At 43.6% G+C, this 13,895-nt stretch overlaps 1 protein-coding gene across 1 annotated transcript in view; it reads left to right on the plus strand.

Annotated features, from left to right (window-relative positions):
- LOC307027953 (NACHT, LRR and PYD domains-containing protein 3-like) overlaps positions 1–13,895 on the plus strand; it is a gene marked incomplete at its 5' end in the record, with an annotated part of 42,431 nt that overhangs the window by 1,563 nt on the left and 26,973 nt on the right. Inside the window, one exon of the mRNA XM_079662647.1 lies at positions 12,447–12,551. Coding sequence (XP_079518773.1) covers positions 12,447–12,551 — 105 coding nt within the window. The remainder of the gene's footprint in view (positions 1–12,446; positions 12,552–13,895) is intronic.

Genomic DNA, 13,895 nt, shown 5'->3' on the forward strand with positions numbered 1-13,895 from the left:
TTGAACTGCTGTGAAGCCAGTTTGGCAACAATTCTTGTAATAGGTGCTATACAAATATAAAGCTTATTACTTATATTAATATTATTATTAGGGCCTGAGCACGAAGACCTTTTGTTATTCGTAGAATTCATGTTATGATTACTGTGTGCTTTGAAACCTGGTTTTGAGGGCTTTACGACGCCATTCATGCAGCGAAATTTTGCACGAACGGCAGGACCGGTGAAAAATTCAACATTCTGGATACATAAAGTTCTCTTGAATCCCTAAGCTCCGCCTACTTTGATTTTTTTTAAATTAGCATAATGTTAAAAAAAGTGAAATATTATCCTACATTTCAATTTTTTGTTTATCAACACCAATCTTAGTATACAGCATCGGTGGAGACACATTACAGTCGGAAATGAGCATATTCAGTAAATAAATATTGCCGCCATTAATCAAAACGTATTAGCAAAAATATGTGGCTTTGAAAGAAATGTTCATAAGTCATCAACAATGTATCAATTCACCACAGACTTTGGTGGAAAGGTTCAGTTTGTGTTGGGAAATAGGCACACCAAAGCATTTTCATTTGGACTATAGGGGGCCCCAAAAACAGATTCAAAGTTTCGCAATGAATGACAAACGTGGGCGTGGCCTATATACATTTTTTTATTGCGATGTGCTACAATGAGCTACGGACGGAAAACTTGGAACACACGTCACAGCCCACTAACTCTTCGCGACTCTAAAAAAAATCGTACCTTTTAGCAAAAACGGCTCAGTAGCGCCCTCTATTGTGCGGTAGTCACATATAGTTTCTTCGAGCTACCCAAATCATGGCACCGATTTTCCTCATGGAATTCCGATTTTTTTTTCAAAATGGCTTCCATTAACCCCGCCCCTCATAAAGTCGGCCATATCCAATGTGATGCTACATTGCGAAGGAATAGTCAGTCGCTCAAAAGGGGAGCTCACAGGCTGGAATGTACCATTTTCCAACATTTAGTCAGATAAGCTATACTCTGCCTTCCACATCATCTGTCTCTTTCCCTCACTCACGGAGGTCAACCAATCACAGAGCTTGAGAACTAATCACAGGGTTAGTCAAACAGAGCACATGGTGTAGTCCTAAACGATAGCTGGGGATTCTGGGTAGTGTAGTGTCTTCTGCCATCCTTTACTCTGAAAAAATATTCGTTTCTCCGAATCGAATGGGAAAAATACAAAAGCATTGCACACAATTTAAACCAATCAATGTTGTGTAATTAACAAGGATAATCTGGTGTTTTTTAGTCGATGAGTAGTGCAGATATCACTGTCAAATCAATCGACAGTAAGGTGAATACTAACTTCCGGGTGTACAATTCTCCGTTATCCAATGGGAATGGACGCTCACATTGCCTTTAAGGGCAGCCGACACAAACGAATGCCATGCATCCATGAGCGTCAAATCCCGCCGCAGATGAGAATACATTGCAATCAGTTGAAAGCTATTTGCGTCCCTTCATCAAGCTGAAGGAGCCTAGGAGGTCACAACTGCACGCCTCGGGGACCCTGACCAAGCGTCGCTCCTGGACGTTTATGGAGTGAGAGTGTTTTGGAGTGAGTGAGTGAGTGAGTGAGTGAGTGAGTGAGTGAGTGAGTGAGTGAGTGAGTGAGTGAGTGAGTGAGTGAGTGAGTGAGTGAGTGAGTGAGTGAGTGAGTGAGTGACTGACTGACTGACTGACTGACTGACTGACTGACTGACTGACTGACTGACTGACTGACTGACTGACTGACTGACTGACTGACTGACTGACTGACTGACTGACTGACTGACTGACTGACTGAGTGAGTGAGTGAGTGAGTGAGTGAGTGAGTGAGTGAGTGAGTTTGTGTCTGTGTTTAAACCCAGAGATCAAAGGTTACCATGGTGATGAGTTATGACGATTTACCAACTGCAGCACTGAGTCCCATTAAGAATGAATTGAGGAGTATATCTGACAATTTTGTCACCTTTTCAAAAACTATGGTTCCTATAAAAAAAAATGAGCAGACCGTGAGCATCAGGGAACCCCAATGAACTGAAATATGTAGTTTTTTTGGGTTTTGTGTGTAAAATGTGGAGATGGGAGCAGTTTGTCTAAAGTGTACTTCTCTCTGCTCTGAAGAAAGATCCGGAACAATTTAACATGGGAATCAATTGGGAGCTAGCTGGACTGTTTGTCTCTTCATGGCCTCAAGAGGCATTTTTTAAAATATCTTTTCTTAATTTCTTTTTATTTTCCAACCTAGGAGAGGTTTTCCTACGTTTTTCATGAAAAAATATGTCTGAGGAGTGTAGGGTTTGGGAATTATGGCAAGTTTAAAATATTTTTGGGGGAGAATTTTAAGCACTGCTCCACTCTGTTTTGAGATCAAAGCACTCTAGAGTTAACGAGCTGCTCCATCCACTCTAATGTTAAAATCTGAAAAAGGCCTCCCTACACAGCTCCAAAGTAAGTTCAATATCTAAAAAAGTGTAAAAGATATCAAAAATCCGAATAAGAATTCAATAGCTGAAGGTCTTGTGATCATTTTAAAGTTGGAATGAAGTGTCTAGCTGAAAGTATGTGGAAGGAGTAGCATTTGGCGCAAAGTGTAGGAAAAGTGGATTTGACGGCATCTCCCATTGACTTCAATGTTAAAAAAAGAGTTTAAAAAGCTGAATATTTCAAAAAGTATGAAATATTTCAAAAACGTTGAAAGTTTCCCATCAATTGCTGAAAAGGCTGAATAGTTTAATATTTGCATGGTTTCTGTAGCTGAAAATAAGCTGAAGTTATGGAGAGTCAAAGTATTGGCTCAACTCCCATTGACTTCAATGTTAAACAAATAGTTTAAAAAGCTGGATATTTAAAAAAGTATGAAATATTTGTAAAAAGTTGAAGGTTTCCCATCGATTCCTGAACAGGCTGAATAGTTTAATATTTGAAGGGTTTCTGTAGCTGAAAATAAGCTGAAGTTATGGAGAGCCAAAGTATTGGCTGAAATAAGGGTTAACAGATTTGAAGTACTATAGTGGAATGCTTTAAACAGCATTCACACTAATTAAGCCCCAGAAAGCACATGACGTCATCCTGCATGTTAAGTAGCCATGTGCTTTCGTGTTATCGGCTGAATCTTTATTTATTGATTAGATCACGTTACTCTGATGATAGTGTTCAAGACAGCCTATGTCTGAACTCGATCCTTAGAGTAATGTGTTTGGAGCCTTCTCTTCAATATATTTTCCACATAACGAGCATTTTGCGCTGCTCTTTTCGAATGTGGAAGCAGAATGTGTGAAAGCATACAGCACGATGCAGGGTGTGTCTCTAGACACCTTTAGACTGGAATAGCGGGGCCCAGTAGGTGAATCAGAATCAGAAACAGGTTTATTGACAGGTAGATTCGCACATACTAGAAATTTGACTTGATGTCATGGTGCATACATAAAATATAAAAAACAAGAAATCTAATATAAAACAAAAACACTTTTACACCGTAATAAAATACAGTTAAATATCAATAACAATTAAATATAGCAGTAATTTACATGGGAATAGAATGCTATGAATACATTTTAGAATATAAACTATGAACGCTGCAGCCTGCCCTTATCCTTGGCTGTGGCTGTGGCGTACCAGATGGTGATGGAGGTGGTGAGTATGGACTCGATGATGGAGGTGAAGAAGTTCACCATCATCGTCTTTGGCAGGTTGAATTTCTTCAGCTGCCTCAGGAAGAACATCCTCTGCTGTGCTTTTTTGATGAGGGAGCTGATGTTCTGCTCCCATTTGAGGTCCTGGGCGATGATGGTGCCCAGGAAGCGGAAAGACTCCACAGCAGTTACTGGGGAGTGACACAGAGTGATGGGGGTGGGTGGGGCTGCGTTCTTCCTGAAGTCCACGACCATCTCCACTGTTTTTAGGGCGTTGAGCTCCAGGTGTTTTTCCCCACACCAGGGGCCTCATTTATAACGCCGTGCGTAGGATTCACGTGGGAAGGTTGCTTATGTAGTAGAAATAAAAAAAATAGGTACAGAAATTTCCCGAAATTTTTCGATTCACCAAACATTGCGTACCGGCGAGGAAAGTGCGTACGGCACTTCCTACACCGGTTTCCCTTTATAGGCCTACATCACAATCGACTCGAAATGCGGTGCAGCTTTTGCGGGCTTCACGTAACGCCCATATTTGCTTATAAATAGTCAAAGAAACGCCCATTCATTCATTTTGACTGACTGCATGAAGAAGATCGCAGGAAATGACGACAGAACAGCTCAAAAAGACATCTCACACCGTGTCAGATTTTGGTTATTTTGGGGAGGTCGAGATAAATCATATTGTTTGGTGGATGCAGTTTGAACCAGAGTAGCAGCATGGAGGTCGGATCGTCACCAAAATAAATAAATAAGTGGTCAGAAAAAGGTTAATGACAAAAAGAATACACATAGCCTTCCTCAGGCAGTGTGTTTGTACCGGGGACAGGAGACACCCCCCCTTGATGAGAAACTGTAAGAAATAATCGGGGAATCCCTCCGGAGTGGGGTCATGACGGCTGGATCTGAATTATTTGTTTGTATTTGGTAGTTTGTGTTCCAGCTTTCGTTCAGCAACTATATATCCATAATCCACCAGTTAAAGGAAATACAACTAATGTATTGTGTTATATTCAACCCGATATCACGGCAAGACGTGAACATGTGACGATTTACCATGCTGTTGAGGAACCTGCGACCCAAGTTTTTCATTCATTGTATAACTACACCGTAGTTGTGTATAATATGATATGTCAATAAACCTTAGCTTAGAAAATCTTGAAATCTTGAAAGGGGTGTGCAAACTAGTCATTATATACAGTCTTTAATTAACTATTAGTAGAAAATAACGAGTAATGAATATACTTTATAGGGATCCTATTAATATCTAATAATAAAATAATAAAATTCAATAACGTTCTTCAACCACCAGGTGACCCTTTGTATCAGCTCTGCACCGTTATGGTGTAAATACAGCCTATCTACGAATTGGATCAAATATAAAAGTCAGCCGAATTTAGTGTTGGTACTGCAAGGAGACGTATTGTGTGAAAAGAAATGTAAGATGTTGTTTAATTGCTGATATATTGGTGATCCACGTCACGTTTTCAGTTTTGGCGGCAGTTCTTCCTGTTTGTCTAGAAGTCTTCTCAGCGAAAAGAGAATTAAGGCAGATGTGTAATATTTAATGCAGCCGAACCGTGTATTACAATGCCGTTATGTGATGACTTTCAAAGAGAAAAGCAAGCACACTCGGAATAAAGTATTATTTTATTTTTAAAAAACGTTTTCAGATTTCACATAACATAAACACCAAATCCCAGCATGCATTGCGGCTAAACCATCCAAATCATCGAGCTGAGGATCTTGCCTACGTCAGTTTCCGGTTTCGTTTATCACCAATGTATTTTGTTATACACACATTCCTTCACATTTACATTTTAATTTGCATTAAAGTATTTCGTGAGGCCTTCTAACATGTTTTTAAATATAACTACGGTTGTAGTTGAAGAGTTTGTAAATTAACATGAACCGAAGCTGTTGCTTGGCAACTCAATCGCACAACGTCACGTCCGTTAATTCCACATCGATTTAATACATTAATTTGCCTTTGTTTCTGCTAAAACAGGTGTCGACCAGCTCGGGAAACAAGAAAATCGGCGTAATCGAGTGTGACTATTAAAAAATAAATCGTTATTATATTAATATTGACAATAACAACCGACCGTCGGGGTAGCATTTGCTTGGAATTTCCAGTTATTTCTCCACTGGTTAAGATGGGTTAACAATACCGTGCTGTCACGTTTGAAGGGATGAAATCGTGACATCTTCACGTCTCCCAGCATGGTAAATTGTCACATATTCACATCTTGCCGTGATACCGGGTTGGTTATATTAGCTGTACAATTGACCACATATGGTGCTCTTAGTTTCCATACCTCCTGTGTTTTACGAGCGACTTATCAAGTCTTGGCAAACGGCATAAAACACGATTAAACATATATAAAACCATGCTCGTATCTACAACCTATAGAAATGCAAAACGGCGTCAGTTTAGACGTAATTCTGTCCTCCTGCTTACCGCATAATTTATGAGAAAACATTTCATAACATTAACACAACATATTCGAGGTGGTTTTAAATAACACATGGATCCGTATTTATTTATTCATTTCTTCCAGTTATGTTTTTGTGAGCACTGAGGAGTCTCAAACAGGCGTTTGTTAAATCATTTTAAGATTGGCTTTAATCAATGTTTGAAAATGAATTCTTCTTAAATGAGAGGTAACATTTATTTATGGTATTATTTCCACATATTTCTCTCCATTCTTCCTTCTGCCAACGGTGTCGCAGTTTCTCGTCCCTCCCGTGTTTGTGCTTAGTGCGTACGCATGGGTTAGAGTTTGCGTGGAGGACCGCAAATCTTCCCGTCAAGTTAGTATTTTATAAATCGCAAACATTGCGTAGAAACTGGCCTACGTCATTTTTTGAGCGTAGATCCCTTTATAAATGAGGCCCCAGGTCACCAGATGGTCCTACCTGTAGGCAGACTCGTCCCCACCAGGGATGAGTCTGATGAGGGTGGTGTCGTCTGCGAACTTCAGGAGCTTGACAGACTGGTGACTGGAGGTGCAGCTGTTGGTATATCTGCAGAAGAGCAGAGGTGAAAGAACGCAGCCTTGAGGGGGAACCGTTGCCGATGATTTCCCCAGTCTCACGTGCTGCTTCCTGTCAGACAGGAAGTCTGTGATCCATCTGCAGGTGGAGTAGGGCATGTGCAGCTGGGAGGGCTAGTCCTGCAGCAGACCAGGGATGATGGTGTTGAAGGCGTAGCTGAAGTCCGCAAATCACGATCCTGGCGTAGGTTCCTGCTGTGTCCAGGTGCTGGAGGAGGAAGTGAAGGGCCATGTTGACAGCGTTGTCCACAGACCTGTTTGCTCTGTAGGCGGACTGCTGGGGGTCCAGGAGTGGGTCTGTGATGGATTTCAGGTGGGACAGGGCAAGGCACTCAAAGGACTTCATAAACACAGAGGTCAGGGCGACGGGTCTGTAGTCATTTAGTCCTGTGATCCTTGTTTTTTTGGGAACCGGGATGATCGTGGAGGTTTTGAAGAATGCTGGGACGTGGCATGTCTCCAGATAGGTGTTAAAGATGTCAGTAAAAACAGATCGTTTGCAAAGCGTCGGTCGTTCATGGAGAGGGAGGCTTTTGGCTTGTAGTTTGTGATCTGTCTTAGACCACGCCAAACAGAAGCAGAGTCGTTTGCTGAGAGCTGATGTTGGAGTTTCTCAGAGTATTGTCGTTTAGCATCTCCCACCGCCTTGCCAAAGACGTATTTCGACTCTCTAAAACGTGCCTTATTGCTACTCCTAAACGCCTCCTCCTTTTGCAATCTTAGCTGTTTCAGTTTTGGTGTGAACCAGAGCTTGTTGTTGAAACTCACCTTGGTGCGTGTTGGTACACAGCTCTCCTCGCAGAAGCTGATGTATGACGTCACAGCCTCTGCATATTCATCCAGACTTTGCGTTGCAGTCCTAAACATGTCCCAGTCAGTACAGTCCAAACACGCCTGAAGTTCCTCCATAGCTTTACTGCTCCACTGCCTGAATGTCTTCACTACAGGTTTACACAGCTTGAGTTTTTGCCTGTATGCAGGAATCAGTTGAACCATGGTGTGGTCAGAGTGGCCCAATGCAGCGCGGGGGACGGCGTGATAGGCTCCCTTGATGGTTGTGTAGCAGTGAACCAAAATATTACCCTCTCTGGTGTGGCATTTAATAAACTGTTTATATTTTTGGGAGTTCGTGGCTGAGGTTGCCTTTGTTGAAGTCACCAAGAACAATAACTAGGCAGTCCGGATAAGTCCTCTCCACACACAGTATCTGGTCGGCGAGTGTAAGCTGTGCCTCCTGCACGTTCGCATGCGGTGGAATGTACACACCGACCAGTATGAATGAGGAGAACTCTCTGGGGGAATAAAAGTGTTTGCAGTTGATGATAAGAGTTTCCAGAGTGGGAGAACAGTGCTGCAGAATCACTGTCACATCGTTGCACTAGCCAATGTTTGTGTAAAAACATATTACATTACATTACATTGCATTTAGCCGACGCTTTAATCCAAAGCGACTTACAATAAGTGCATTCGACCAGGAAGATACAACCTTGAAGAAAACAGAATCATATAAGTGCATCATCTTTCAGAGAGCTAAACATTTCAAGTGCTACTCAACTGGCTTTAGATAAGCCAGTCCTTTATTAGTATACAAGTCCTTTATTAGTATATAAGTGCTTTGTTAGTAATTGTATCGCTCAAAGTGGAGTCGAAAGAGATGAGTTTTCAGTCTGCGCCGATGTGTAAGCTTCCTGCTGTCCTGATTTCAATGGGGAGCTCATTCCACCATTTTGGAGCCAGGATAGCAAACCCACGAGTTTTTGCTGATGGGAACTTGGGTCCCCCTTGCAGTGCGGGTGCAGCGAGCTGTTTGGCTGATGCAGAGCGGAGTGCACGTGCTGGGGTGTACGGTTTAACCATGTCCTGGATGTAGGAAGGGCCAGATCCATTCGCAGCATGGTACGCAAGTACCAGTGTCTTGAAGTGGATTCTAGCAGTTACTGGAAGCCAGTGAAGGGAGCGGAGGAGCGGCGTGGTGTGGGAGAATTTAGGAAGGTTGAAGACCAGACGAGCCGCTGCATTCTGGATGAGCTGCAGAGGTCGGATGGCACATGCAGGTAAACCAGCCAGGAGGGAGTTGCAGTAATCTAGGCGTGAGATGACGAGAGCCTGGACCAGAACCTGCGCTGATTTCTGGGTCAGCTGGGGACGTATCCTCCTGATGTTGTAAAGCATGTATCTGCAGCAGCGGGTTGTAGCAACAATGTTTGCAGGGAAGGACAGTTTGTTATCTAGGGTCACACCCAGATTCCTTGCAGTCTGAGTCGGGGAAACAACAGAGGTGCCGATGTTGATTGTTAGGTCAAGAGTGGGACAATCTTTTCCCGGAAGGAAAAGCAGTTCAATCTTGTCAAGGTTGAGCTTGAGGTGATGAGCAGACCTCCACCGAGAGATGTCTGCTAGGCAAGCAGAGATGCGTGCGACGACCTGGGTCTCTGAGCGGGGAAAGGACAGAATTAGTTGGGTGCCGTCAGCGTACATAGCCGTGGGAATATGTTTCAAAAGGGGGGTGCTGTGGGGATGACACCAGGGCTGGTTCTGACCAATGTGCTGCCCTATAGGCAAGATTTTAGCTGGCAATGAAAAACCTCTACAAAAGACCAATACACGACAAAAAGAGAAACATATTGACATGGTGGACAGCTTATATAAAAAGGCTTCAAATGTATTTAGTATTATAACATGTTTTAATTGGGGGGTGGACTTCACATCTTTTAGGGGGTCCGGGGGTACACCCCCGGGAAGATCTTTAACATTTTAAAGTAAAATGCTTCAATCTGGTGCACTTTGAGCGCCCAATTACTAGAGACTGATCTAGGGGGTACAACTCTAAACACCCGTATGAAAAAGACCGGTTTGCATTTTATTAATCAAATAAGTATGTGAACATTTTCAATAACCTACCATAGCCAATAACAAATAAATGCAACTTATTTTATTTTTGTTGTTCATTCATATCTTGTTTTACCAGTTAACATTTATTTATTTATGCATATTTTTAAATCTCTCCAGTTTTAAACGATATTGGCAGGACAGAAATCTCCCTCCACATTATTGTAGAAACAGCCTCTTATATCCGTTAGCGCAACAGAACAACAATCCCCGCCGGTACCGGTGCACCCCCTCTCTCTATCTCTCTCACTTTGGCTGTGAGCTGCGGGTGCCTGATAAACCAACATCCCCCATTTCATCACTACAACGTCCATCGTACAGGGCAAATGGAAAATGTATGTTGTATGTATGTTATTATGAATGTTGTTAAATCAAGGCTGAAAATTCGTTTTTTTTGTATTATATCTTGTAGAAGTGCAGATCCCCTGTCCTCCACCAGGGGGTGCTGCAGCACCCTCAGCACCCCTAATTCCCACGGCCCTGGCGTAGCAGTGGTATGAAAAACCATGCGGGTTAATGACAGACCCGAGCGAGTTTGTGTACAAGGAGAAGAGGAGGGGACCGAGAACAGAGCCCTGAGGGACCCCTGTAGTTAATTGACAAGGGTCGGACTCGGACCCTCTCCAAGTAACCCTGTAGGTGCGGTCTTTGAGGTATGAGGTGAGGAGGGAAAGTGCAGTGCCTGAAACTCCAAGTTCTTGGACAGTGCGAAGGAGGATCTGATGGTTCACTGTGTCGAATGCAGCAGACAGGTCCACAAGGATGATGACAGAGGAGAGGGAGGCTGCTTTAGCAGTGTGCAGTTTCTGTTGAGTGACCTGCCTTGAAACCAGACTGGTGCGGATCCAGAAGGTTGTTCTGATGGAGATAACAGGAGAGTTGTTTAAAGACAGCACGTTCAAGTGTTTTAGACAGGAACGGGAGGAGAGAGACAGGCCTGTAGTTTATAACATCAGACGGGTTGAGAGTGGGTTTCTTTAGGAGAGGGTTTACTCTTGCCTCCTTGAGACTGTTTGGAAAGTGACCAGAAGTTAGAGAAGTGTTGATGAAATGGGTGAGAAACGGTAGAATATCAGGAGCGATAGTCTGAAGGAGGTTTGAGGGGATAGGGTCCAGAGGACAGGTGGTAGGACGGGCAGAGGTAATGAGGGTAAGAACCTCACTTGGAGAGAGAGGGGAGAAGGAGGTCAGTGTGTGGGTGAAGGGAGGGTCTGGTGACCCAGCGGTGAGTAAAGGTGAATCAGAAAAAGAAGAGCGAATATCATCACCCTTTTTTTCAAAGTGGTTAACAAAGTCGCTTGACAGAAATTAGGAAGGGGGAAGGGGCTTTGGGGGGGTCCAAGAGGGTGGAGAAGATAGAAAATAGTTTTTTGGGATTGGAATAGGAAGATTGGATCTTATCTTGAAAGAAAGTGCTTTTTGCCTGAGAGATGGAAGCAGAGAAAGAGGAGAGGAGAGCCTGATAGGTTAGGAGGTCGTCATGGTGTTTGGATTTCCACCATTTCCGCTCAGCTGCCCGAAGGATGGTTCTATTAGCACGCAGTGCGTCATTTAGCCAGGGAGCAGGATACGACTGACGAGCATGCCGAGATGTGAGAGGACAGAGAGAGTCCAGAGAGGATGAGAGAGTAGAGAGGAGAGTTTCTGCAGCAGAGTTTGGAGGCAGGAGTTGGAACGAGTCAGAGGAAGGGAGGGCTGAGAGCACCGATGAGGCAAAGGTAGAGGGGGAGAGGGAACGGAGGTTGCGGCGGACAGGGGCAGAATTAGAAGAGATTAGGTTGTTATGTTTGGAAAGGGGTAGAGAGAATGAAATGAAGAAGTGATCGGATGTGTGAAGCGGGTTTACAGAGAGGTTAGAAGTAGAGCAGTTCCTTGAGAATATGAGATCAAGGACATTGCCAGCGTTATGAGTTGGTGGGGATGGAGACAGTGAGAAAGCAAAGGAGGTTAACAGAGATGTTAGTTCGTCTATCTTCCCTGTCTGGAGGTTGAAGTCTCAGAGAAATACAGCGGGAGGGCCAGTTTCAGGGATGTGTGAGAGGAGATGATCTAATTCCTCCAAGAAGTCCCCCAAGGCGCCTGTTAAACGGTAGAGAACAACAATGGTTAATTGTATAGGATGGGTTACTGTGACGGCATGGAATTCAAAGGTGGAAGGAGTGAAGTTAGGTAGCTTGAAGAGGGAAAAGCTCCAGTTGGGAGAGAGCAGGAGACCAGTGCCACCTCCTCTGCCAGAGGGTCTGGATGTATGGGAGAATTCCTCCACCTTTTGATTTGCCAGAGAGCTCCGTGTCACGATTCGCTCTGAACAGCAGAACTCGCCTCGCAGGTGCACACGCCAGGATAGAGGACATCAGACTCCAGAGAAAACTTACTCGAGTCCGAGTCCAAGTCGGAGCGTCAATGTATAAGTCGAGTCCGAGTCATCGTGGGGGAAAAATTCACGAGTCCAAGTCCGAGTCGCGTCAATCAGTGCGCGAGTCCGAGTCGAGTCACGAGTCCCGAAGATCGGCACCCAAGTCCAGTCCTCGAGTACTCCATCTCTGGAACTAAAGAAACACTGTAAAGAAAAGTAAAGAAGATCCTCTTCCTTCGTTCCTTGGCTTCATCAGCGACAGAACATAAACTACTTTAGTGAAATCATTCTGACACTCGGAATGTAGCACTTTGTGTTAAGTTAAGTGAATAAAATACAAACATGTCAAATTATTGATCCTCACAGATGAATTGTAAAGACTGAAACCTACAAGCATGACTCAAAAACAGAAAGTTCAGAGCATGTCCAAACATATTTAATCAGGTTCAGCTGCTCTTTTCAAAATCCAATGATGTGTGTAAAACATTTTCTGTTTCTGCAGACAGAGAGCAGAGTCTCCAGTCCCCAGCTGTCTGTCTCTGAAGAGTGACCGGTCTAAAGGCACACCTCTGGACTTCAGGGATCAACCTGGACCTTCAGAAACAAAGTAAGAGTGTGTTTCTCCTGTGAACTCAAACTCAACTTTATTGTCAATCTTTCAGTTTGTGTGTACAGAGAGATCGAAATACCATTTTCCACAATCCTGTATATAAATAAAAACTTGTATATATATAAAAACAAATATATATAAAAATATGTATGCAAATATTTACCGTAATTTTCGGACTATAAGCCGCGCCTTTTCCCCTATTTTTCGACGCTGCGGTTTATATAACGGTGCGGCTAATCTATGGATTTTTACAGCTAACGGCCAACACCTTTAACTATATGGGCTCTATGGCCGGTCCGCGGACCCCCACCTTTAAGCGGCGGGTTCCAGCAGGAAAAGCTGGAGGCCGGAAAAGAGTGAGACAGGTAGCGCGCAAAAGTGAAAGTGGAACCGAGAGTGGTATGCTGCTGCTGCGGTTTATATTCAGGTGCGCCTTATAGTCCGAAAATGACGGTATATATATTGTAACGTTCTACAAAGTGAGTCGGAAACAGGCTTCGAGTTATTGGGGTTTATTCACTCCTTTGTTCGCACACGGACACAGGTTACATGTTAGGTTGCAGGTTTATCCTCACACACACTGTAATGGCATCAAGGGTTTCCTCTTGCCACTATAGAGCGGGGTTGACGACACACAATCCAAAACAATAAGCAGCCGAAGGTTTTCAGTCACATTTTTTTAATTTATTAACAAAAAAAACAACCGCTCCTCCTTCGCGTCGAAAGGAGCCAGTTGAGGTGGTTAGGGCACCTAGTTAGGATGCCACCTGGGCGCCTCCCTAGGGAGGTGTTCCAGGCACGTCCAGCTGGGAAGAGACCAAGGGGTAGACCTAGGACCAGGTGGAGGGATTATATCTCTTCTCTGGCCTGGGAGCGCCTTGGGATCCCCCAGTCAGAGCTGGTTGATGTGGCCAGGGAAAATAAAGTTTGGGGCTCTCTGCTGGAACTGCTACCTCCGCGACCCGACCACGGATAAGCGGGAGAAGATGGATGGATTAACAAAAAAGTATTGACTTAAATAGTCACAAAATAACAAATCTTTAAACAATATTTTGGCGGTATGCTTTCCTATATAAACTAAACTATACTTTGTTTGCAGTCCAATTTGCAACGCTAATTTCTGTCGGCAATTTGCGGTCGAAAAACTGTTCCGCTCCCCGTCTCATCAGGTCTCCGAGCACCCCGGCTGTCCTCAATTACCTCACTTAAATACACACCGGAAGGTACACGGAAACAGATCATATTTACGATATAAAATAAACAATCACTTCATCAAAACATATTCACCACGGCAACACAAATCACCCCTCCATCACTAAATCATTTATCAAATTATGAATC

This window comes from Notothenia rossii, assembly GCF_949606895.1.
Source record: "Notothenia rossii genome assembly, chromosome: 2".
Classification (NCBI taxonomy): domain Eukaryota; kingdom Metazoa; phylum Chordata; class Actinopteri; order Perciformes; family Nototheniidae; genus Notothenia; species Notothenia rossii.